This window comes from Diadema antillarum, unplaced genomic scaffold, assembly GCF_040938485.1.
Source record: "Diadema antillarum isolate AM-2024a unplaced genomic scaffold, OU_Dant_1.0 seq00000163_RagTag, whole genome shotgun sequence".
In the NCBI taxonomy this organism is placed as follows: Eukaryota; Metazoa; Echinodermata; class Echinoidea; order Diadematoida; family Diadematidae; genus Diadema; species Diadema antillarum.
In genome coordinates, this window is record NW_027271234.1 from 1,272,349 (window position 1) to 1,300,211 (window position 27,863).

Genomic DNA, 27,863 nt, shown 5'->3' on the forward strand with positions numbered 1-27,863 from the left:
ACAGTCACAACATTATGCGTAACTGATAATAAGCATGTACTTCCGGTTTCTGCTGCCCCTTTTTCCATCTACAAGTTGGTGCACTTTTTAAAGTTTTGTCATTTCTAAAAATAAAAAAAGTTCACACAGCTGAATTTAAATTATTCATACTATAAATGCATATTTTTATTGGTCGATTAATAAAAGTAATGATGTTATATTGTTTTTTTTTAAATATAGTGATTTGAACAAGCTCTATGTCCAAAAGGTCAATACGCATGCTACGTGCTGGCGCCAATATGTTTCATTGCAAATTACCAACAGTATGGCTCAAACGCTGTGAGTATGTTATCATTACGCGAGTTGAATTCATTGTTTGGGTTCATTTTGAGGTGTTAAACACAATTTGATAAAGTTAAATGTCGACTTAGGATTAAAAGCTTCATATTTGAATATCAAGGTGCTGTATAGTTTATGTGTTTTCTTGTAAATGGCGAACGAAAGTCGAAGCTTCGCTATTCGCGAACAAGCGAACGTAAAAATATCAGAGGTCACGACATTGACACAGACAGTGGGCAAACTTGTGTTTGTGTGTTGTGTGTGTGTGTGTGTGTGTGTGTGTCGATGCAAAGACGTGCACATTCGAAGTTGATTGAACTTGTGTGTAGAAACTCTAAGCCTCTAACGTTAGTTCTGCATCGTATGCATCGGGATGTTATCTTTTTTGTTTTACTGACTGTGTAAGACTTCCCACATCCTGATTTTATGTTTGGTAGTTTGTTCTCAGATTATATATCATTTCTTCTATGTGTGATGTGGGGTTGTGTGGGCCGTGCCCGTGTGGCTGTGGCTGCCTGCTCGTCCTCGGCTCCGTATCTGACAATCAGTCAAACGTCTGCCAACAATTTGCAGTGGAGACTTGTGTGAGTGCATTGCTAATCATTCATGCTAATGAATGTCACACTTCAGTGGACTAACGTTTAGGCCTAAACTGAATAACCAGGTCTGGCATCTCAATGATTGAGGCAATGATGTTGGTAACTTGTGGAGGCACATTTTAGATAGGCCGACTTTTAATGGCAATTGTCACTGTCTGTGAGTCTCACATGTCACACTCACAGTCACTGAGTCAGTGCAGACATTTTTTTTTTTCCTGATTTTTTTATTTTTTTTAGTACAGCCCAGGCCCAGAGGGATTATATATGGTGGACCCTACTCAGAGGCTAATGTGTTGAATGAATCTTGTTAAATGAAAGGCAATGGATACAATCACACACATGTATCTTTACACTCACATGAGTGTAGCCATATTCTGAGTTGCTGAATACTCACTATGTTGTGCAAACGCACGCACGGAGAAGCTGAATATTGTGCGCACCGTATATGTACGGGATCTCGCCCATGGGCCATGACGCCATGATGTACGAGTACATCATCACATACCACCACTTCACGAAGCGATGAAAATAACCTCATTTATCATACCTTTTAGACTGCTTCATTTTCCTACAATCTTTTTTCACTCCATTCTCATCTTTGTTTATAAGATGGATTTAAAATCAATCTCAAAATTACAATTGATTTTGGGATTTCCGATTGATTATCATACAGTACAAGCCAGTGAGCACAAGCATGCGGCGCTTATTCAGAGAATATGCACGGAGCTCTTCAGTAGTCGTGATATGCCTGGTTAGTGTTTTCGTGTTGTGTGTTGATGTGCTTACAGTGTAGCATGCAGCGAAAAGTCTGGATGTGTACTGGTACATATTACCAAAAGACTCCAAGCTCGACATCTTTTAAAAAACAAAACAAAATAAGACAAAGAAAATAAAGTTTATGCCAAGTCTTATGAATTCCCAGCATGCTGTACTACTACATGTTGCAAAAGGGAGAAATCCTCATTCCAATTTAAACATGTTATTGTGAGTGTTATTTCATACAGCATCAGCTCTGATTTTTTTTTTTTTTTAGTGTAATGGAAAAAAAAAATACTCCATTCACACTGTTTATTTCTGCCAACCTCTGTATTAACAGAATTTATTTTGAATTGCAACATTATACAGAAAGCATTTACATTTATTGTATTTCATCTGATTTCTTCTGTCTTTATAGGAATCTGTATGTCTGTGTGTGCTAGTAGGAGGATTTGCAACCAAGAGAGCTGAGGAAGAGTTGTAACAGCCTCATCATGTTCGGCTCAAGCAGTCATGGGAGCTCTAATCAGCCTGCGGAGGTGAGCACTTGTGAATAGGTCCTGTTACCAGATAAAGGAAACCAAAACCCAAGAAGAAATGTGGATTGAGTGAAAGCAGCAACATCAGTAGAACACATCAGTGAAAGTATTGAGGAAAATCGGACAATCGATGCAAAAGTTATGAATTTTTAAAGTTTTGGTTTTGGAACCGCTGGATGAGGAGACTATTTGGGTTTTAATATGGCATCATGTGTGGACAACAATGTGAAGAAAATATAAAGAAAATTAAATATGATTTCACTTTTCTAGCATAATGAAAGAGCACTTGACTAATCACTTTCAGAAAGCAGAGGGAATACTAACTACCCTTAACATATACATACACATATCAGTATCAAGTTGATTGAATGTGTAATTTTCATGAAAAATTAATTTTTTTGTGGAATTCCCTTTATATTTTCTTTATATTGTGGTCCACATTTCTCTTTGGGTTTTGGTTTCCTTTTCCTTTCAATAAATAATCTTTCTACACTAATGTCATTGTATAAAGAGAGCACAGAAATGATAATATTCAACTGATTCAGCGTCCTTACGCTTCCTCACCACATGCTTTCATTAAAATATGTCTTGTAGTACATGAACACTGATGTCAGTTGTGTTGAGACAGAACTGAAGTTCATAGCAAAATGTGTGAAGAGAAAAGTGCTCTTGTACTCTGATTCTGCTTTTGTTCTGCGGATGTGTCTGTGTGATACATTGTAGGTGGGTTTTGTTGTGGCTGTGCACAAGAGCAGTATTAGCAAGTGAAAGACATCCAAGCAGTGTTCGTCAGTCATGTATAAATATAAGACAAAGGAGAATCATTCCCAAAGTAACAGAAAGTTTCCCTTGTACTCTTCACATTGTCTTCTGTGTTTTCAACGTGCATTTAGAGTTCGCTTTAAACTGATCATGCTTACAGACCCCAATTCGTAAATCAAATCAGGGCATTACCAAAAATAAAAAAGCAAACGAAAACAACAAAGAACTATATTTTTTGTACACTTACCCAGATAAGTATTTTAGCAGTGGTTAAATACATTTAACAGGCAAGTACACATGTAATCATTCATTTAACTAAACAGTGCTCAGTACAATGTAGTACATGTACTCAGTACATGTAGGCAGATATGCCTACATGTTTGCAGCACCATGATTAGTAAACTTCTTCTTTCTTCAAGGAAAGAAGAGACATGTGCATGTGCATCGCAAATGCCATTTCCCTTTCCTTTCCGTCAAGCTTTCCATTAGAATTACTGTAGATGCCATGAATGTATGTCAATCACTCTGAATTAGTTTTTATAAGAATGTTGCATAGATTAGATTTGCGATTGAGAACTGGAGCAATTGGGTGAGAAGTGAGTATTACCAGTTTACAAGTGAGGTTAGTGAATTTCCCCCATTTGGAATGACACAATTTACATCAATAATATGTGTCTTACAAATACCAGTTGACTCATAAAATCCACATGCATAAAGAAAACCCCACTGTAAAGTATGTAAGGTTAACATTTCAGCTCCACGTTTCCTTTATTCACGTGTTAGTCATGCAAGACAGTGATTTGCTGTCCTCAAAGGACAAGTTGTCCTTGTCTGATACTGTTCAGTTCAATGAAAAATATCAGTTTCATGTACATGTACAGTAGACCTCAATTATCTGGCCACGTCGAAACCGGCAGGCATCTGGATAATCGATTTGGCAGGATAAAAAGAGAGATATGCTCAAATACAGCACTTTCTAGCATATATCATGCTACAACTTATGTTGTAGGGGTATACACATGTTACCAATTTGCTATTTATGATTATCTGCATGGCATCATTATGTTTCGTATTTCAGAAATTGATCGGGGGGGGGGGGGGGGGGGGGAACGAAATGCAGTAAAATATCCCTTCATGTATTGTTTGTTTGATCGATATTGACCCGACAGTGAGATCAGAATTGTGACTCGTTGAATACTGCTGCTACATTGTCTTGTAACCACTGCTGTGCACTCAGTGCCAGTGACAAGTGCAGCATCAGTCTTTGACATCGTCTCACGAACTGACTTAAAAGTTGCAGTCCCCAGCGATGATTGGAATACGTCCCGTTGTGAATTCACATGATAATGGTTGAACATGTGTTTGTTTTGAGTGATATTTAGCGCTGAAAAGACATAAAAACATTTTTCTTTTAAATGGCCAGATAATCAAGGTCGTACTGTACAGTGTATATGTTGCATCCACAAAAGTAGCAACAATGTGTTAAACTATAGCACTCAAACTCTGTAATAACAAACATGCATACATGTATACATATGTGCTTTCTGAAAAATGAGAAGTGTAGTGTAATAGTTTTTGACAGAATTGTGCAATGCATTTTGATACTAAAAAATCTTACTTGGAATTCATAGAGAAAACAAGGTTTATTTGTGCCTTGCAGTACCTTCCATGTGTGCTCCTATCCAGCCTGTCTGACACTTAAATGATAATCCTGAATGATTCCTGGCAGGTTTTCCGCAAGGATCTGATTAGCGCCATGAAGTTGCCGGACTCGTACCAGCTCCAGCCGGATGAGTACATGATCATGACCGACAACTGGAAGCCCGAGTGGGAGAAGGGTGTCCAGGTGCCGGTCAGCCCAGACTGCATTCCCCACGCCCAGCTGGTTGAGATCCGCAAGCCAGAGGACACCGGCTTCAAACTGTAAGTTTGACCTTTCATAACTTTTACACGTTATTAAGGGGGTTTTCCCCCTTTTCTTCTCACATCACTGCACAGGATTGACATTATTCAAAAATGTTATCTCACAATCTGATTTAGGGGGGCTTTCACACTTTTCCTGTATATGTTTCAGTTTTTTCCCTTGTCATGTTACCTTCTAGACTAAGAAAAAAAAATTGTTCAGATCATGTGTGTGCAGATATGCTATGAATATTCTTTCTCTTAACTAAAAAGGAAAAGGATTTGTGGAAAGATTATACAGTTGGTACATTGTGATAATTGTAAAGGACTTTTGTCTGAAAATATAAAGAAAAAAGTATGATACAACTACAGGTGTGTAGGCATGTGAAGTTCATGTGTCTCGTTCATGAAGGGATCTGTAAAGAATTAGAATGAAAGGTGGTTGTCTTATTTTTGGAAAAGATAACTTTGTTGAATATGCATCAGTCCAAGTATGAGCACTGATTTTGCTCTCGCATGGACACTTTCTGTAGTGCATGTTGTCTTTATTTGCATGCAACCAAAAGTGTTACAAAACACAGTCATTCATAGAAGTCCTGAGAGTTGATGTGAGCATCAGGCACAAGAGATATTTTCCGAACATGTAGCAAAATCTGAACCAGAGTGTAATATGATGAGCAGTTGCCCAGGCAATGTACTTCTACATGAAGAGACTCCAACTCTCCCGCTTTCGACGGGAGATTTCCCGCCGAAAGCCCACTTTTGCAAAATCTCCCATTCTCCTGCTTGAGATTTAATTTCTCCCGTCCTGGCTCTGTGTCTCCCGTTTGAAATGATTTCTTACTTTTTGTCTTCGTATGTTGAAAAATAAGCCTTAGATAGCACGAGAGAGCATCAAGAACCCTAATTATTAGAGCTTCCAGGGCCCAAGCAGGCCCTAAACCCCGGCCACAAGGAACTTTGCGCTCGTGATATGCGCTTCACGCACATCAAGTTGGAGTCTCCCGTTTGCTAGGGGTTTCAGGCGGGAGAATCTCCAGATCAGAAGGTGCTTAAGGTTGGAGTCTGTGTACATGCTTACATGTACATGAGACAATACTTTAGAAGGGGAGCTGTTGATATCAGAGTCTCCAATATTTTAGGAACTTTTTTATGTGGGGGTAATGACTCCAGCTCACAGATCTCTAAAGTAAAATATCTGGATATGATGCATCAAGTGTTACCCCGGGGTACCACGTTGTATAGCGCCACCTCACGTCCACTCCAGGACAGCCACAGAGAAATGCATGCACTGTGTGTGCGTGTACATAGTTATTCCCATGCCACTGCATGTGATACAGTGCACTCCTGTTATAACGAAATGCTCAGGACTGGCAGTTTTCTTCTGTTATAACGAAATTTCGTTATAACCGAACAAATACAATATATAACGAAAACTAGGAAACCACGTATATATCATATTCCATTCACTGAATACTCATCATACACTGGAAAGCTATGTGAAATGGGATAACTGTATCACAATAATAAACGCAAGTTCCCCTCAGAAACTGTGCGTGACACAAAAAGCGAACACACAGTGGTGTGAAGCGTTCACCCATGCAGAGACGCTATAAATGGTTGTTCCGCCAGGTATTTTCGAAAGCAATTCGCACTTCGTTGTAACGAAGCACATTTCTTTTGTTTTTCTTTGTCTGTGGCGCTCGGAAAAGACTTCGTTATAACGGAAATTTCGCTGTAACCGTGTTCGTTATAAGCAAATTTTGTACCATCGACTTTAATGGTGAAAATTTTGGGACCAGAAGATTTACTTCGTTATAACGAAATTTCGTTATATCGTGTTCGTTATAACAGGAGTGCACTGTACTGTGCATCCATGGCGCGCTGTGCTAGCAATAGTGTGTGCTTCAGTGCAGTGCAATGTAGTGCAGTGCAGTGCAGTGGCTAGCGCGCGCTAGCTCCAGCACAAAAATAATTTCCACTTTTTGCAACCCAGGGTACAACCTTTTTAAAAAGATAAATAATTCAACAAGATGGCTGATTGTTATTTTTGTACCCCGGGATACCATGTATGTCATCATATCGCATTGGCCCATTCGTGCTGCAGATCAAACTGAAACCTCTGTGCCACCATGCGACCATACACACTCTTATGCCCACATTCACACATTTTCCAGCAGAAGTTGTCACGAAGAACATGTGATGTTGTGAGCTCTGTACATAAGTGTTCAAGTTCAAGTTTAAGTTCAAGTTGATTTATTTCACTTCCAACAAACAAATAATAAGAAATACAAAGAAACGCTCATACAAAGAAACGCTCATAAACACAGACGTCATGAAATCAGTATCACAATGCGATGAACAGAATAACATTGTAAAAGAGATACAGGTAAATTATCAACAGAGATACAAATAACAGTTACGTCACTGTGGTAAATGCATAAACAATATTGCTGGAAATGGAGGGGACTGCTAAAAAGCAGAGCTTGTAGAATGCAGTCCCCTTGTAAGTGTATGGCTATGTGCATGGTAAGATGGCTTCAAAGCGACTGGCCCATAAGATATCCAGATATTTCTTAGAGAGATCAGTGCTCCAGCTTGATCAAGACATGAGAGTATTGGGACTAGACTGACATTCTCATTGATTTATGCTGCATTCTGTGTCTCAGACCCAAGAAGCTGATCAAGGGCTATGACAACCACGAAGAGGAGAAGGAGGAGTCTACGGACAGCCCACAGAAGAAGGACGCTACGTGCCAGTATGACCTCGATGAAGTGGATGTCCACTGGCTGCAGCTTGCCAATGAAATGCGTGAGGAAATTGGTCAGTGAGGTTGCCCTATCAATTCTCCCTATTGTGTATAAATGTAAATGTTTCTTTGCTACCGGTCAGGTCTGGACACTGTTTGTACACTATGCGCAAAGGAATGAGGTGCTCTAAAGCACCCATGCCCAGTGCGGATTTACACGGGGTCACATTTTCAGTGTTTACTTTAGCACTTCTGTCAATGCGGCATTATGGCACAGTGGGCATGCGCAGAATGTGTATGCAGTAATTGCATCAAATTTTTCTGTTCTTATTGTGACTAAAACATTGTCGCTTCACAATAGAGATACATTTTTAGAGCTTACAGTTGATATTTCTTTTCCCAGTATGAAACAACTGCTGAGAAAATCTACAAAACTATGTGAGATAGAGATAGTGCCTGATGCTTCTCTTGTACGACCACGCAGAGCTCATGCTGTGCAGCTGCACAGCGTTGTCCAGACATTATTACAGAAATTAAATAGCGCCGCCGCCGGTTGTGTTTTTACATTTATATGCAGTAGTGAGAATTATGTCCCTGGCTTTGATATGTCTGTCATATTGAGCCGCCTGCTACAAATGTAAGACTCTATTAATGAGCTGTTTCATGTATCTTGTTTCTGTTTAAGTATGCTATATGGAACTACCTGCATAAAATGTTTGTGTAAGTGCAGAGCTGATGACAAGTATTTTTTTATGCCTCCGCCAATGAAGTGGCCGGAGGCATTATGTTTTCGGGTCGTCCGTCCGTCCCGTTTTGTTTTTGTTGATATCTCAAGAACCGTGTGGTGGTTTTACATCAAACTTGGTATGAGGGTATATCCTGGGGGGATAATACTTTGTTTGGATTTTAGGGTCACGGGGTCAAAGGTCAAAGGTCACAGGTTATTTTGTGAAAAAAAAAGGTTGAAAATTCATGTTTTTCTCCATATCTCGCAAATGGTTCAAGGTATCTTCATGGAACTTAGTATATATGCTTGTTCCAATGGGCAGTGATTATCTAGGGAAGTTGGGGGTCATGGTTCAAAGGTCAAGGGGTCAAAGGTCAAGGTCAACTCCTCAAAATATCACTACTTTCCTTATATTTATGCAATGCCTGAAGGTTGTTTTTTTTTTTTTTTTTGCTTGATGTATACATGTATTACCCAATATATATTCTGTGGGAAGTTTCTTGCCAAAAGGTCAAAGGTCAAAAGGTCAAAGGTCAAGTGAAAGTGCTGAATTGCACTTTTTCCTCCATATCTCAAAAGTAACTCAAGGTATCATCCTGAAACTTACATATTTATGCATGTTCAACCTAACAGTGATTATCTTTAGGACAACTGTGAGGTCAAAGGTCAAAGGCCAGGTTTAGATAATGCTATTTTCCCATTTGATACTGAAATTATACTTTTTCTCAATACCTTGAAAATTACTCAATGCATAAACTTATAAAAGGGTCAAAAGTCAAGTAAAAATCATCAGTTCCCCAAATACCTGCACTCTGACATTTTAATCATTCATCCAATTGAACCTAGTTCTAGGAAAGTGAACATTCAGCACATTTGTGTCAAACCTGTCATTTTAATATTTTGCCAATTGTGTGAAACTGTCATCACACATTGTTAAGACATTGTACTATAGACCTATTAGGAGAACCATGCATTATGGCGGAGGCATATCAGTCGCCGTAGCGATATATCTAGTTTAATGATATTTTGTTTCTCTTCAAGAATTAGGAATTTGTTTATGAAATGGATTTTTTTTTTCCTGCAACTAAACTTACAATGATTTAATAGCGTGTACAGTCTTCCCATTTTGAAACAAGAGTACAGTTTCTGTCTCCAAAACATGTTTTTCACTGTGCATGAGTGTGTTTTTGTTTTGTTTTGTTTTGTTTTGTTTTTATAATGCCCAAAGGTTGGCAGTTCATTAACTGTCTTGTTTGTAACCTTGCACACTTTGTGTGGCTGTGTGCAAAAGCTACAGTGCTTTTTCTGTCACGCCACGAGGCGTGACTGATGAGTGTTTGACTTTATGAATGATGCTATCTTATCCATTCAATTCCGGTCAAATATTTTAAACTGAACAAGAACTCCCTGTTTGTGTTGTATATGTGATGTTTAGTACCAGACAAAATTTGATTAAGAAGTTAGTGGTGACTCATCAGCACTTGTGCCTATCAACACTTCAGTACTGGTTTCAGTTGTTAGATCATGTAAAGATGCCATACATTGTGTGGACTTCATTTGAATCATGTTCATTGTTTACAGCCGTACTTTGAGTAGTTTACTTTCTGTTCTGTGAATTACTCAACCAAAGTTATTTTGGACTTGTAAGCAAAGTTAAAGGGATGGTACAGTATTGGTGGAGATGAGAATTGGGCTTTTAACTTTTTGCGAGATACCAAGAAAACACTTATGATATAGTACAGAGCATACCATTTTAAGACGAATTCAAAGTTTATTTGATGAAAATCGGGTTTGGAATGACTGAAACACCCAAAAACAAAGTAAAACAAAGCAATCGTAATAAAGCGTGGGTCCCACACTTTAGTAGAATCGCTCTTTTTGGGGTATCTCAGCCATTTCAAAACCAATTTTCATCAAATAAACGTTTAATTCCTCATAGAATTCTATGCTCTTTCATATTTGATAAGAGGTTTCTCATTATCTCACCAAAAAATGTTAGAAACATGAAATTAGGTCTCAACCAAAACTATACAATCCCTTTAAACTTCCTGTGTTCAGTTCGTCAATATCTTCATTAGTTCAAGGTTTACACATGAACTTGTCAAATTTCAGGAACTCCAGTTTTTTTTTTCTTTATGAGTAAGTTGCAGTGAAAGCATATCGGGAAATTTTAATTTGATGGGATTCTTCTCCAACTTCTTCCACTTTTTTTTTCTTTTCTTTATGTCAAACATTTATCTCAGATAGATTGCCATTGCCCTTTGAAAATGTCATTCAAAATTAAAAAAAAAAATAAAAATCATGACATTAGCAACAGGTATACTGGTAAATATCAGAGCTGGAAGAAATATGCAAGTGAGTCCTTGCTCTTAGCTACTTGCAGTGCTCTTCGATATGAACTTGCTACTTATAGGTACTTGTAGCTGATTTCACATAACCAAATTCTTGCACTGAACTTAGATTACTCTGCAAGTTTGTCTTATACAGTAACTGTAGCAGTTAACTATTCTTGTGGCAAATTAGATTTTAGGTCATTTCGATATACAATGTACATGTATATTAATGTACTCCTGTGTGTGGTGCAGCTTTCTATACTCTGTACTTCATTTTGTGGATCTTGTGTGTATTGTGTAACCATTGTCTTTCGATGTGTAGGTGATGGAACTATCGATGAATTCACAATGGAAAGGATCATCGAGGAGTGTGATATTCAGGTAATCAAAGTAAAAACAACTGATATAGTCCTGGTGACCATTCAGTTAATCTTGGAAGGGAAGAGTTTGGATTGTCAGCCCACTTTTAATGAAGTTTTTTCTGAATACATAGAAATTATAGGATAGAAAAAAATTAGTGGTGGGAAAAAATTAAAATAAAAGTGCATGTTTTCAAGATGACGGTTGATAGAAATTCATTTGTGTAGATTTATGTAATTATTTTATATTTCATATAAAATTAAAATGTTAATTGGCTATCAGCTCTTTTGTCGTTATTGTTAGAAAATCTGATAGCTATACAGCAGTATTAGATCAGAAGATAGCTCTTAGGGGAAGTTTCTTCAAATATGCATGTGGATTGAGTGAATGCAGCAATATTAGTAGAACACATCAGTGAAGGTTTGAGTAAATCGGATAATCCGTTTAAAAGTTACGAATTTTTAAAGTTTTGGTGCCACTGTTGCTGGATGAGAAGATTACAACAGTTGGTGACGTCACTGCTTAACAAAAGAAAATATGAAGGGAATTCCTCTAATTTTCATTTTACTACCACAATGACCAAGAGTAAATGACTTACCTCATTATGCAGGAGAAATAATATTACCCTTAACCCTAACTAGGCCGGGCTATTTAGGTAGTTGATAGAGCCGGGGGCCTCCCAGGCACCCCCTCCAGATCTCGGCCGTCGACCACGCAATCGAAAATTGGCACACACATTGCCTATGATGTAATCTAAAATACCTTGAAGTTAATTTTTCAAAAAATCATCATTTATGCTAAATTATGCTAATTTTTGCATAATGATGCATGAAATCAGACTATTTGGTATAAATCACAAAATAAAGCTCAAAACAGGCACGTTTTTTGTGTAAATATTCTTTTTAGTGTCCTTAGCAAATGTAAAAAAAAAATTGTGATATCAGAAAAAATTCTGAAGTATTTTATTGTTTTCTGAATTTCTTATGTATTTCTTTGTTTTTTCGACTTTATGTTTTTCATTGTTTTTTGGATGAAATTTGTCCGCGACATTGCTCCGACAAGAAAATATGCTATTCATTGATTTTAATCAATAAAACACCAAAATAATTGTACACGAATTCATGTTTTTGAGCAATTTTTGGTCTGACATGCATGCACATATTTATGCGTAACTTCGGAACCACGCACCCGGGCATCGCAAATTTGGTGTCAAAAGATGCGGGAGACTCGAAAGAAAAAGTCATGAAACGTCGCGGCGATAGCTTTTTGCGATTGTGATACATCGCGTGAAACGTCGAGGGGGGGCCTCGGAGGCCTTTCCTCCGAAGTTACTCCGACCAAAACTGCCCTCGTCTGAACATAGCTAAAACGAATCAAACTTTGTGAAATTCTCTTTATATCTTCTTTGTATGGTTGTTATGCAGTGATGTCACAAGCTGTTGTAGCCTTCTCATCCAGTGGTAGTGGCACAAAAACTTCATTAAAGAAAAATCTTAACTTTTGAACTGATATCCTCAAACTTATTACTCATGTGTTCCACTAATATTGCTGCTTTCACTCAATCCCCATGTATATTTGGGGGAACTTCCCCTTTAATTGATGCAATGTCACTATTTAGATTTCTTCTTGCTTTGTTTTCTTTCGGACAATTGTTATGTGAATCTAATAGACATTTACCCTTACTATTTTATTGAAAAGTACATGTCACATTATGTTTTACTCTCGCTGCAAAGTTTCCTGGGTGGAAATTGCTAACCAACCCATATTCAGTGATATGACAAGACTTTTTGTGGCTTCCCTGTGCTAATCATGTTTGTCTCTGCCCGTCTAATGCAGTGCAACAACAATGTGGAGCATGCCATGTTGACAGAAGAAGGGCTGGGCATCGAATACGACGAAGACGTCATCTGCGATGTCTGCAGAGCTGTGAGTGGTCGCTATATGGTTTATAAGTTTTCCAATGTCTGTAGAGTTTGTAAGTGGTCATTATATAGCTTATAAGTCTTCAGTGAGGTTTATAGTACAACTTCATTTAGATCGTACTTCAAGGGTATCACCAGACAAAGAATTTGTTCAGCTATATGACAGATAAATGACTCGTGCTCTATGACATGCGAACCACTTGTAAAGAAAGCATAACAAATTTTTATCTTCAAAATTCTTACCGACTCCACCAAAGGACATCGTAGGTGCAATATTTGCTAGGCAGATGCCGTATACTTGATTTATTCAGTAAATTGTCGGTTGAGAATGATAAGGGCGTTAAGTGACCACAAAGCCCAGTGTTCGAGAAGACTTAAAGCCCTTCTCATTCTCAACAGACGAAATACTTGTAACATTCATTATTTCTTGGTTTATTCTTCACACAAATCATAGTCATGCTATAGATATTACATCGGCATTTTTTTATTTTTTTAAAGCAAAACTGATAAACAAAAATCTTCCGTAGCCTAGAAGTACCTTTAAGGAATGTGAATGTTGTGCGTGCTTAGATATTTAATACACTTGTCGGCACATTGGGCTTGCTCATGTGAAGACACTACAGTTCCACAAATGATGACTGTAGCCTTTAACATATAACTATGTTTGGTTCTACATATGACCTCCACATAATTGATGCAACTTGCAATTAATTGCCCGTTTTTGTTACCATCTTTGCATTCCAGCCGGATAGTGAAGAAGGCAATGAAATGGTGTTCTGCGACAAGTGTGATATCTGCGTGCATCAGGTATTTACAGCTTGATTTTTGGAATGGTTTGATGGGAGTTTGTTTCTTAAGATATGTATTTTTAGACAAGCTCTTACATCTGAAAGATGCCTTTTTGAGACATAATATACTATAGTATGAATAACTTTTTGTTGTTTGCTCAATGGAAAAAATATAGACTTGTGGAAATTTTCTTCTTTTCTACAACATAAAAGTATGTGTATATCAGGGATTTTATATTTGAGGTACTTGTTGTTTAAGATGGAGCAAGTGTGTAAATCACAGGACCTTCTTCAGGGGCGGATCCAGAAATTCTGTAAAGGGGGGGGGGGGCGTAACTAATATTTCTGGTGCCACTTCCGGGTTTCATTTCATTTTTTTCTTTTTATTTCTTTTGTTTTGAACGAAAAATAAAGGGGGGGGGGGGCGTGCGCCGGTTCTGCCCCCCTCTGGATTCGCCATTGTTCTTGCATGTAAAGAAGTCTCATATTGCTGATATCTGACATCAGATCAAATTTCCCTTGTATTAATTCTTATATAGCCCATAGTCAAAATCTGATCATGTGGATACATTACACTACAAAACCACAAATACAATGTACACACATTTCTGTTTGCGTGTGTTTTGTATATGTAAGCACACATATATGGGTAGTGCTCTCATTCAAACTTGCTGGTATCATTATAAGCCATTTAGTGTACATTCTTTTGTAGACTGTTGTTGATGTATAGAAAACTTGTTGTTGGGAGAGTGTATTAACCTATTGCTCTCATCATCCTGATGGGTCCTGTACAAAAGTCTATGGGAATTTGAGAATATTGTAGGGAAGGGTTATTGAAATGAAACTATCTCCTGTATCTCATTGAAAGAGTCAATGTAATGAGTATTGATGTGACCCTCTCTATGCAGGCATGCTATGGCATTGTGAAGGTGCCGGAAGGCAGCTGGATGTGTCGAACCTGTGCGCTCGGCATTCAGCCTCCATGTATTCTCTGCGGCATCAAGGGGGGCGCCATGAAGAGCACACGGTAAGGCTGCTAGTCCCACTCCTGGACTTTTGTGGGGGGGGGGGGGGGGGGATATGATTTTGCTTGTATCACCAATGGAACGCCCAGTTAAATCTTGCTGTGCTAGTCCCAATTGTAAGATAAAGACTTTCAGACATCTTTAATGCACAAATTGCTGTAGTACAATTGGCATAAAGAATGCAAATTGTAAGGATCTCTCTGAACTATATATTAAGTTCGTTGAATTAAAATATATTAAATTCATTCAATTAAAATATATTAAATTCATTCAATGCAAAGTAGTAAAATTTGTTCTACCCTCTCCCCCCCCCCCCCCAAAAAAAAAAAAATGAATTAATAAATAGATAACACAAGACTGATGCTTGGCAGTCCATGAATGTAAGAACCAAATGAACTCTGTGATTGTGATTCAAACCAGCGTTACAGATTAGATGGCTTTTGAGAACTGCATCCCATGAATATACAACAATAACATCAACTTTACATGATTCACCAGTGTGGTGTTGTAAATGCATTAGGCAAAGAGTGTCTCAGTTTCTTTAGGTTGGAACTTCCTGAAATCAAATGTGTACACAGTCCATGGTCAAGCCCCTTCACTAGCCAGAGATGTGGCATTTCACTGACATAATGTTGTGTCCTGTGTAGTGAATTAGCCATTACTCAATTGGTACAATGAATTGCCACAAGATTTGATAGACCTGTGATTTGTCATTTCCTTTGTCAAACCTGTCAGGATGTGTTGAGTATATGTTACGTTGTATTTTTGTAGGCGCATTTTTGGAGATATCCTCTACATTTGGGACTTACAGACAATCTTGATTGGCTATTGCCCTTTGACGTCTTCACAATTTTTCATGGACTGGGAGGCCCCCCCCCCCCAGATCTCGGCCGTTGACTGCGCGATCGCGACGAAAATTGGCACACACATTGCCTATGATGTAATCTAAAATACCTTGAAGTTAATTTTTCAAAAAATTAACATTTATGCTATATTATGCTAATTTATGCATAATGATGCATGAAATCAGACTATTTGGTATAAATCACAAAATATAGCTCAAAACAGGCACATTTTTTGTGTAAATATTCTTTTTATTGTCCTTAGCAAATGTAATTTAAACAAAATTGTGACATCAGAAAAAATTCTTAAGTATTTTATTGTTTTTTTTAATTTCTTATGTATTTCTTTGTTTTTTCGACTTTATGTTTTTCATTGTTTTTTCGATGAAGTTTGTCCGCGACATCGCTCCAAACAAGAAAATATGTTATTCATTTGATTTTAATCAATAAAACACCAAAATAATCATGCTTTTATGAAATTTGCCTGTAAGCACAGTTTGCATTGATATTGCGTGTACACGCATTCACGTTTTTGAGCAATTTTTGGTCTGACATGCATATACATATTTATGCGTAACTTCGGAACCACGCACCCAGGCGTCGCAAATTTGGTATCAAAAGATGCAGGAGACTCGAAAGAAAAAAGTCATGAAACGTCGCGGCGATAGCTTTTTGCGATTGCGATACATCGCACGGAACGTCGAGGGCCCCCTCCCCCCCTCCGGCCTAGTTAGGGTTAAGAAGATGCATTCCATAGTTGTTTGCCAGTTTTGTTGTGTTTGTTTTTGTGTTTGCTTGCTTGCTTCATTGGGTGTACAAGTTGACAATTGTCAGCCTTTTGTTCCATTGATTATAACAGGAGTGGCACGAAGTGGGCCCATGTCAGCTGTGCCCTGTGGGTCCCGGAAGTCAGCATAGGATGTGTAGAGCGGATGGAACCTATTACGAAGATATCACAAATACCTGTAAGTCTGCCTTTCGCATTAACTGTTATAAGAAGTGGTGATTCTGTAAGTTCTGAACTTGATGAGTGAAATACTTTTCTCAAATCATGAAAATGGTCATATATTCCATGTAAACAGCACACGCTGAGTAACAATGACACATATTCAGAAATGTGATTTTTCTTTTTGTTTGACCAGCATCACTTAATGTTCAACATTAAGTGCAAGATTTACCTTTCTTCACAATAGAAAAATCACATTCATTTCATACATGTGGCTTTTTGAATGTCAGCCGTTCTTAAACTAATTCAATTCAGTATCTGCTGATCTTGAACATGTTCATTGTTGAAAACATTCAAACAAATCCAACGGAAATCCAGGTACTCAATGCAGAATTTGTTACAGATATGTATGTTACAATGTTAGCACTGCTCATCTTCAGAACTGGTAACTATTTGTTTCATCCATGCACAGTTTCGATACATTGTTCTGCTAATGGAAAAAATGACACTATTTTATACCTTTCTGTCTCAGGCAAGTCGATGGGCTCTTATATGCAACATATGCAGAGTTAGAACAGGAGCATGCATACAGTGTTCGGTAAGTATAAAGCTACATTTTCAGTCCAGATGAGGGTTCAAGATGAAACAGTAGTTAAAGAAAATGTTATAACAATCCTGATACACAGAGATAATATGTATTAAACAATGTATATAGCATGCACTGAGAAGCTCCAGTTGAAATTATAGATGCCAATGTGGCAGGAATAGTACTATTTTCTGAAGGGCACAGTCCTAAAGAAGACATCACTAATACCCCGTTTAGAGTCCCCCTGTCTAGGAGGACCTCTGGAGGACATGCTAGATGAAAACTAGCCCTTTTTTATACAAACTCGATGGGTGGTAAGAGAGACCCCCGTTTAGAGTCCCCCTGTTGTCTAGAGTGAGGTCCAGTATACATTTCTATGGAAACCAGTGGAAGGGCATTTTTTCCACCACAAACAGTGCTGGTCACTGGAAGTGTGTGCTGTGTTCACGCTAGTCTGGTTTTCAGACCGTCTTCTCGCACTAATTTCCTTTTCAGAATTATTAACGCCTTGTAACAACAAAAGCAGTAGCAGGTTTAGCTGATGGGCCTTAGCCTTTGGCAAAAGCGGCAACTGCATTAAGGGCGGCGACGAAATCCGCGGAGGGCGCATTTTGTAAAAGGAGTATAGTTGGCAAAGGGTCTAAAACCAGACTATGTTCACGCCGTGTTTGTGCCGAGACCGTTTAGAATCCCCTCGTCTGGAGCGAACACAGCACAACCTCTAGAGGTTGTGCTAGACTTGTGCTAGGCTGTCTAGCACGACATTCACCCCAGACTCACGCCAGACTCACTCCAGACTCGTGCTAGATGCTTCGTGCCGAGACCGTTTAGAGTCCCCATCGTCTGGCATGAACACGGCACAACCTCTAGAGGTTGTGCCGTGTTTGGTAGGACTCTAAACGGGGTATAATTCTGTCACTGAGGAATATAAAATTTCACTAGTTGTTTGAAACAGTTCATTATATATTTGTTTTATATTCATCTTATGAATCTTGAAAGGATAGTAAAATTGTTGTAAAATTGTGTGCATTGCCAATATATTGCAGTGCAGGTGATTAGTGTACAGCGGTGGATGCAGTCGTCACATTGGTCCATGGAGCTGTTACCGATAGCACGATAGCATGTTACACGCTATCCATGAAAAAGCATTGATTGGTCTCATTTGTAAGTAGTTGTTTGTCTTTTGTGAAAAATGAGCAACTCTGATACCTTTATATCAAATATGATATGCCCAACAGCCATGTACACAACCATGAAAACGATACTTGTGTGTTTGTTTGAAGGTGAAAACCTGTAAGATTGCGTACCATGTGACCTGTGGCTTTGAGAATGGACTTGAGATGAAGACATTCCTGGACGATGAGGCTGATGTCAGGTTTAGGGTGAGTTTTGCTCTTTGATTGTTGGCACAAAGGCTTTTGAGATTGTATCCATAGTCTTTGAAAAGAGCACAGGCAATCATTTGCCAGTCACCTGTAGGAGCATCAAATTTCACCATGAGCAGAGTTATATCCTACCATTTTTCAAGTTTGTCCCTTGCTTCAGAGCTTTTGTGAGCATGAAACTTTCACAAATTTTGTGAGGAGCCAAGATTTGCGAAGATAAATGCACACGCAAATTTTTTTCAACACAGTGCACTTGTGTACAGTATAACTTGGGCCAGGCTGAGCATTTTTAGAGTCAACTATTAGTATGCGTACTTGTGCACCAAGTGCGCATTGAGTTTTGTTGTGTGTTTAGTATCGACCAGTAGTGTGTGTTCAACAGATCCCTGTATTGTACATGAAGTATGCGTGTAATTTTTTCGTGATCAGCAATTTGTGAAAGTTTCATGCAGCGAAAAAAAGCCATCGGCTCCAATTCACAGATGTTAATGGTTTTACCGTACCCATGCTTAGGGAGGGCATTCCCACAATCCACAGTTTGATACTGAATTTTGTAGAACAAGTAGAGAGAATGCTGCAATTTCATTGCCATGTATCACTGCCAATATGTTATTACACATACTTGTAACGAAGAGTGCACGCACTTAGCAAGAGATAGCTGCCGTATTCATGTAGACTGGGTTCATGCACTTGGCAAACATTCGCACATTTGGCAAGAAATGGTTAGCCGTGCATCAGTACCATGCATCAGTATAAACTTTTCATGTATCAGTAATTATTGATGCATGATTTCATCTAAGGCAAGCCAAAAAGAAAGACTTGCAAATTGTCCGAAATGCGATAAAAAACAATGGATTTTGTGCAAAATTTGTCACTGTTCTATAAAACAAATGATGAACGTGTCTTTTTGTGCATCAGAAGGAATTGTGTGCGTGCGGTAACAACGGAATTTAGCCTAAACTCACTCGGCTTCGCCTTATGCGTGAAGCTTTCCATAGTTACCTTATGCACACAATTGCTACTCATGCACTCAGACCCATGCATCATTTCTATACTAATAGCTGCCTGAGCATGCCAAGATGTCATTCCATTGCATTATGTTATCCAAGTTTAAAAGCCTGAATAGTGTACAATATAAACATAGTATACAGAAAGTGTGAAAATCATTTTTCACTTTTTCCCCCCTGCAGTCCTACTGCCTGAAGCACACGAAGGCAAAGCGAGAAATGGACGGGTTCGATCCCAAGCTTGGCACTCCAGAGAAGGCCCATGGTACACCCAAGAAGGAGATGACGCAAGAGGAGAAGGCCAATGAAAGAGCGTTAAGGTAACTTTTTCTTCTTCTTTTTTTTTTTGGGGGGGGGGGGGGGTGAGAGGGGAAGGGGAGGGGGTGGGGATGAGATTGTATCCATACTCCTGGAAAAGAGTCAGGGCATACTTGAACAAAATTGAACAATGCTCAAATCGTAAGACAGTAAATTGATAGGTGTACTTTCTGATTGTTAGAATCAAAAAGATATTATAACCTTATGACTGTGATGTTACATTTACAATATACTGATCAGTGCCTATGGTATTCATAAAAGGATCTAGGGAACCATTCCTCTTGAATATGTGTGGATGAAAAGGCTGCGATGTGGCACATTGTGGAGGAATATATTTTCTTCATTTTTAGCAGAATCATAACACAGATGGGGATTTCGTGAAAATGTGCAACTTCATGAAATTTCATGTGCAAACCAAGTGAATATATAGTTGTTTCTAAACAACAGTGCTGCTGCCAGACTGCAACATCAGTTTGGGTGTCTCCATGGACCGGTGTAGGAAAATGTTATAAAGTTGCCAGCTTGTCTTTGTCTAAACCCATCAAGTTCCCGGAACTACATCTTTATGGTTAGGTGCTGTATCATTTTGGTCTGATTTTAGTGCTCATTGTGAGTGTTTCCTAAAGTAGAGTTCAAAATTCTCTTTCATTCGAGTCCTGTTTTGTTCAAATGCTGCTGTTTTGTTTGCAAAATTTTTGCATTCCCCTACATGATTAATTTGTATCTGATTCTCAAATTGGCAACATATTTTAGAAGATAGAAAGTTTCTGTTTCTTAAATTGGCAATATCTCCTAAATGACTTTCTTATTTTATGCAGATTAAATGAATTGGACCATTTGATCTAATCTCTCTCTAATATAAGTTGTGCAGTGATATTGAGAGGTGCCACTTTAGTGATGTCAAAATGATGATTTCTGCCGCCAAATTCCCCAAGGTCTTGTTGACTTATGGCATCCCTCCCATTCATTGCAAACAGGATTCAGGTGGTCACAGAGGAGTTCTACCGGTACGCCAAGATGAAGGAGGTTGCAGCTGCACTCAACATGAAGGACGACATCGACACTGTCGACATGGTCTATGAATACTGGAAACTCAAGAGGAAGGTAATGTGTGATCTGATGTTTTCAGTCAGTCAACTCACCAGCTTGCTAACTGCGAGTGTCAAGTATTGACTTGTAGTCCGACGTATACAATTCCATGTTGCAGCATCATGGCCCCATTTAATACTAATACATAGAACACACGAGCTACAATAGCAAAGGCCAAGCAAGAAAGGTGACCTTTGAGAATTTAGTTTGTAATTATTCTGTTCAACTATATAATGTATGTTATTCTCTGTATTATCATGTCCCTCTGCGCCTCAGATTAGGCTACTAGATCGATGGCGTATTACAAATGCTGTATTTATTATTATTATTATCATTATTATAGAATACCCAAGTGATTGGGGAATGCTCCCTTGACATGTCCTCTGTACTGTATCCTGGAAATTCTGGCAAAAGTATTGTACATAGCAAGTTTATGCACTGTGATCCTATACCAGTAAAGGTGCATTCACTGTAAAAGTGAAAATTTGTGTTGTGGAAATTTTCACGCATTTCGCACTACGAGAAACTCGCGCGAAAATAAAAAGCGCATGAATATTTTTGCTGCCATATGTTCCTGTTGTTGATGTCTTGATTCCGCGGAATTAGAAACCCGCGAAACTCTTCCGTGCCCGGCCAAGTGCAGAAAATTAGACGCGCAAAAATATCCACTTTTACAGTACAGATCGTTTGTCTTACAATACGAGAGCAAATTTAATGATGCTTGAAAACAACCTCATTTGTGTCACAGGTTTGATGGAACACTAACTATCAGAGAGCAAAGAGCCGTTCCGCAATACTGTAAAAGTGGTTTCTTTCGCGTACAGAAACTTTTGCGGTTTCCATCGGTGCCGACTTTTTCGCATGTGTTTAAATTCGCGGTCGGTAATGATAGCGTTGTAACAAGCGACGAGTTCAGAACATCTTCGTGTGATGTTAAATTCGCGGTTCAACCTCAAAGCGCAAAAAGCGCGAAAATAAAACCACCGCGAAAAAAAACACTTTTACAGTAGTTTTGATGCAATTTGAAATTTGCCTTATTTATTGGTGGCACATGTAGCCCGTGTGAATTCTTGGTTATTAACCTGCTCCCATCTCTTTGGTCCCATACATGTACCTTGTCACCGCAGTCTGGTCACAATCGACCTCTGGTGACCCCTACCAAGGAAGTAGGGAGTCTGGGTTCCAACGAGGAGTACAACCTCACTGCCAGGATGAAGATGTTTGTACACCTCAGGCAGGACCTGGAGAGGGTGAGTACAAGTACTCGTCGGAAATGGGATCGTCAGATGAGCGAGATACTTTGGTCTTATTCATGTTTGAAGACTCGAGTGTTGCTTGTTTATACAGTCAACCTTGCCTAAGTCAAATCTATTTGGATGGAAACAATAGCATCGACTTCGAAAAAAATTTAACTTATGGGGATTTAAATCAATAGAATATAAAGAGAAGAGGACTTGAAAAGATCTTCACTTAAGTGATTATTTGACTTTAATGGGAGGTCGACTTAAGCAAGGTTGACTGTATTTTGTTTCTGGGTGCTCAGTCCTCCCAAGTAGAATTACTGATTGTTCGCTACGATTCTGCAATGCTCTGCGGAGACCAACATTGATGGTTCTGCCGGATGGATGAGTGTTTGATTATTAACCAAAGTGTAGTATGGCTGCATTCTCATGTTCAGAGTTATCGGAGTTGCAAAAAGATCGATAGCAATTTTCAGTAGCAAGATATTTCAGTAAGGAATGACAAGTATATTTCTTGCAGATAACTGTCGAGTTTACTATATACACCATATATTTAGTGATTTCACGAATCAAGACTTCCCAAAATTTTGTGAGTGGATAAATTCTTGATCATGGAGTACAGCAATGGATAGAGAAATGTACACATGCACTTTGCATTCATGTTGGTATCAGAATTAATGATTTTCATGTGTTATAAAATTTGCAAATTCACCTGACTCACTAAATTTACAAAAATAAAAACTGAGTGAAATATAGTAATTATGGTGTTTTTATCTTCTTCTTTTGTCAGGAATGCTGGAATAACAATCAACACTGTGATTTGTCATGGAAATCTGTGACAGATATGCCATTTGTGTGTAAAATTTGTACATTCTTAGTGTTTACTCCTCTCTCATGGATATTCTTGGTCCGCAGGTACGGAATCTGTGTTACATGGTGCAGAGGAGGGAAAAGCTAAGCCGGCAGCTCGGCATTCTCAGCCAGAGTGTATTCCGCAGACAGTGTGACATGTACTCCGCCGGCAAGGAGAAGTTCTCCGAAAAGGACTTGGCCTGGGCGATACGCATCGGGAAGTTTGCCCCCTTCCTGCCCGCGTGTGAGGGGGGGTCCAGCGATGCCAGCCCAAAGGAATGTGAGAACACCAAGAGTGACAAGGAGAGTGTGGCAGTTGATGAAAAGAGGACGATTGAAACGCCCACTGAGGAGGCGACTGCAATATCGAACTCCCATGAGAGGCAGAAGGCCGAGGAGGAGGAGGAAGAGGTGGAACGAAGGGAGAGTGCAAAGGAAAGTGATAAGGAAACTGAGCGAGGGAGCGAGGAAGAGCCAGTGAAGGAGAAACCGTCAAAACAGGCTGATACCGAGGTGAAGGTTGAGGAGGTAGAAAAAATGGAAGAGTCGGAGGAGGCGGATGAAATTGTGCAACTGTCAAAAGACAACCAGAGTGAAACTAACAAGTCTAGCGTAAAGCTAGAGCAGATGGAGGAGGAGGAGGAGGAAGTGGAGGAGGAAGAGGAGGAGAACATCCGCCACGTCAGCCCCCCTCGGAGTCGTGAATCCTCTGTGAGTCGTGACAGGTGCATCTCACCAGTGAGTGCTGACGCTGACGAGTCTGAGGTGGCAGATGACTCGGAGCACGAGGATGCGCTTAAAGCGAAAGCCACCCGCACGCCTCCACAGGAGGCATTGCAGCCCGAGGATGTGAGTGAGGGTGAATTACCAAGGACACCATCAACGAGAAGCGCTCTTAAACATGAAGCAGCGACTGCTGCTGCTGAATCGACCACAGTGACTCGTGTTGACACACCTGTGGAGATTCCCGTTGCATCTCCCATCATGGAGGTTCTTGAAACAAAGCCCGTCCTTAGCGAAGACCAAGAGTCGCGGCCGCCGGATAGACCCTCGCTCAAGCGCAAGATTTCACTGAAGGCCATACGGGAGGCTGAAATGCAAAAGAATGGGAAGTACTCGCCCAAGAAGCGAAAGCGTGACTCGCATCACAGAAAGTCAAAGTATAGGAATAGGAGCGACAGCGATGAACTGAGTGACCAACCAGTGTACAGTATTGTAAGGACTCCCACCCGAGACTCTCCAAGTAAGATCTCGATTAAGATTCACAGCCCCACCAAGATCACTCCGCGAAAGCTGCAAATGGATCAGCAGGAGACAAAAATTCGCGAGCGGGTCTTGTCCATGAGCGCGTCGCCTCGTGGCAGCTTGAAAAGCTACCGCATCCCCAAGAAGAAGCCAGTCATTTCCGGCGCCTTGTCCAATGGCCCTCCGAAAAAGGAGGACCCAGAGGCACCCAAAGTGGACCCATTCGAATTCATCGATGAGCTGGAAGAGCCCGTGCATAAGCCAGAGACAAGAAGCCGGCGGAAGCTCATCGAAGATGAGCTGGACAGCGAAAGCAGCTGCAGCGAGCGCCAGTTTGAAAACATTGATGGGGAAGTCAGCATGTGCGTGCCTGGCCGCGAGTCCCCATTCAAAGGGGGTGGAGAGGAAAATGTGACGCCGGCCAGCTTCAAGGCCAGGACCAACAATGCCAAGGAGGAGCGTTTGGGCAAGAAGCGCAATTTGGGGTCGAGGATACGAGATGCAGCCGTGCGGTTCCTGAACTCCACCATCAACCTTTAACAGGAGGCAGCAGATGGGCCCTTGTCCAGGGATCACCTCAACAGCTCAGGCTTCTGTAGACAAGACCAAACACAAGAATTCTTGCACTTGCAGCTGCTAGTTTCTGTCATAATCATTATCAGAACTATTTAAACAGGGTGTTTCTGATAGCAAGCATGTTGATAAGCAGTGGTCAGGTTTATTGATACCATGTGTCAGAACAAATTTGAATTGCACATATTCGAAATGAAGAAAGTCAAATTATGAGGATTAATGGCAGAGACCCCACAGTATTCATTCTGGGTAACTTGTGTTTATTTTGATATTGCTTTTGAATCACAATTCTGGCTGAACATGCCGATTTCAGCAGAAAAGGAACGTCATGAGAACCAAGTTGAGTGTGCTAAAACAAGAAATGCAATCCATGGCAGAGAAAAATTTTGGTAATGTTCTCCATCTCTCTGTGACTGTGCCCGTTGATCCCTGTCTTAGCCCTATATTGTTGTTTGTGGTACTCAGTTGTTAGCCAGGCATGACAATGTGTCTCAGTCCAACAGGGAGGCCATGGTAACACAATAGGGATTAAAAGAGGATTAGATTATCTGTATACAGGTGCAATTAATTGCCAGGCATCTTCTCTCGTCCGTGAGGAGATCACACCAGCGGATGTGTCAGTTGTCGAACAAAGCGCACTTAGGTTTAAGATCCCATGTCCGTATGTGCATTTTGTGTAGAATTTGCTTCCCTTTCACTGTCCTGCAGGGATCTGTGAATGTACAAAGTATTCAGGTACTGGATGTATAGAGGGAGGGGTCAGACTGTAAATCTATTTGAGAACAGTTTATGTATTGGCTGTGTAGCCTCAGGACTGGTTGAACACCTGTTGCATGTTTATTAACCCGTTGAGGGCGAGTCCGGAGTATAGTCGGGCAGATGTCTATGGGAAATGCGTGTTGTAGCAAAATCAGCCCATCCTCAATGGGTTAAAGGTGCATTGTCCCGGTAGGGTAGAGGGCGCTGTTGATGATACTGCCGATCACTGTCAGCATTGATACGAAGATTACCGAAGTTGAGCTGTCATTAAGAGTAAAGTGCGTAGGTGTTGCTAAGTAACGCTGCTTTCGTTGTCTTCTCTGCGCATCGCGCAGTCTGTAGTAATGCCAGGGTGCGTGCATACGTGCCTGTTATTATGACATCACAAAAGAGGTTTGCTAAAGCTGTCATCCCCCTCAGCCGAATCATGAGCCGAACTGTGATCAGACCACTGACTACAGTGAATCGGACTTTTTCGGACTCGGGGGAAGTGGGCCAAAGCGTAAGCGCTAAAGAGGAGTTGATAGCATAGGTCTCTATAGGAAACTTGCGCCGTGCGCCCGCGTACACATTTGACTAAAACACCGGGACCATGCACCTTTAAAGACCCGGTAGTATGAAGGGAGAAAGTTGGCCTGACTGCATTTATCTTCATTCGCTGCCCACCAGAGTACATTAAAAACCACGACTAGCGCAGCCCTGCTAGAATGTAATTGCCTGCCAGCAAATACATGCATCGAAGCATACCCTTGTCGGTAACGTTTTATTCCAGTCAACTGATTACTCTGCTGTTTGTATACGTACACAAAGGTCCGTGTTAAAGCTGTACACAATATGTTACAGGGGTCGCTGAATAAATCCCAAGTCAGGCCAGCTTTCCATTGCTTTGTCGTATGGTCAGTCCTAAGAAGGAATTGAATGTAGAAGCTACCACTATGTAAAACTCAACCTTGAAGGTGGTGTTGTACTAAAGATGTTAACATCATAATTCTTGCCACACCGGGGGGCAACAACAGTTTGACTGGTTCCATTAGACAACCCGAGTTAAAGGCTTGGAATCAAAAGTTGACGAATAAATACAGTGTTTTAGTAGCGGAAGAACAGTATCTACAGGTTGGAGATAACTGTATGACATTTACTAGATAGTTCATGCTGTATTTTGTATGCAGCAGCCATTCAGTCAATGCTTTGTTAATTCTGTAGTGGTAATTAATAAGTTGCTTCTTTGTAGACAAGTGATCTGGATTGGCACTCAGAGCCTCTTGTACATTGTTTTCCCTTGAATTTGGACATTTCTGCGTGTACTGTTTGCTGTCAAGCGAAAAAAATGTGACAGCAAAAACCAACATACCTCAGTGACATGTCACATATCCTGATGTCGCAAAGTGCTATATGCTGCTTCGAATGTGAATGGTATGACTCAAAGTAATGCTGTCCTAGTTTTTCTTCTTTCCATCTCTCTCTCTCATATACACCAAAACTGAAATGAATAGATCAAGGGGAAAAGATGGTGTTTACCTTCCTGAAATGGTATTCCATGGTGATGGACGACTTAAACACAGTACCGGATTGGTGCTGTTTCATAGAATTTGCGGCAACAGATTACATGTATGACTATTAAGAGTGACTGTAGTTGTATGCCCTCTTTTAACAGTTTCTTCTCTCTTTTTTTTTGGGGGGGGGGGGGGGAGGTGGAATGAGGGAAAGAATTGACCATATCTTACATAATGAAATTCAAAATTGAAAGTCAGTCTAATGTAATACAGAGAACTGAGCCATATTTGTCATCTTTGCTTTTAGTCCCATGCATAAATAAAGCTGTTAAGTGGCTTTCCCCTGGCCATTTTTACCAGTACTGGAATGCCTCGCATTCACCTAGACACCCTTTGGCTTACCCAATTCTTGATCAGTCAGTATGTTGTTTTTCCTCATCACAGGTATGTTGCTCATTGCAGAGTTTCAAAGCCTCCCTAACTCTGCGGCAGTTGCCCTGAAAAGCATTAATACACAAAAATCTGTTTGATTGCCCTTTGGAACCTGCCTTGAATGTATGAATGTTGTCAGCCACGTCATTTGGAGCAGCGCTGCAGGCTTTTCAACAACAACAAAAAAGCAAGCAAAAAAAAAGATTAAGTTGGGAATAATCGCTCAAGCAACCACAATTCCAACATTTTGGCACGCATTGCTTTGTGCGCTGACTCCTTCGATTACAAAATGCATTATGAAGATGGTAAGAATT

The 27,863-nt window shown here is 40.0% G+C and overlaps 1 protein-coding gene across 1 annotated transcript; it reads left to right on the plus strand.

The window, feature by feature from the left end:
- The first annotated feature begins 297 nt into the window (after nt 1–297).
- On the plus strand, nt 298–24,832 carry LOC139728076 (uncharacterized). The gene is made up of 16 exons (XM_071639039.1): nt 298–318; nt 2,092–2,212; nt 4,704–4,897; nt 7,546–7,700; nt 11,009–11,067; nt 12,883–12,972; nt 13,713–13,775; nt 14,665–14,783; nt 16,483–16,588; nt 17,102–17,167; nt 18,439–18,537; nt 19,731–19,867; nt 20,843–20,969; nt 22,082–22,204; nt 23,111–23,659; nt 23,705–24,832. The coding sequence occupies exons 2-16, from the start codon at nt 2,168–2,170 to the stop codon at nt 24,830–24,832; spliced, it is 3,060 nt and encodes a 1,019-aa protein (XP_071495140.1). The 5' UTR covers nt 298–318; nt 2,092–2,167.
- The last annotated feature ends 3,031 nt before the right edge of the window (nt 24,833–27,863 follow it).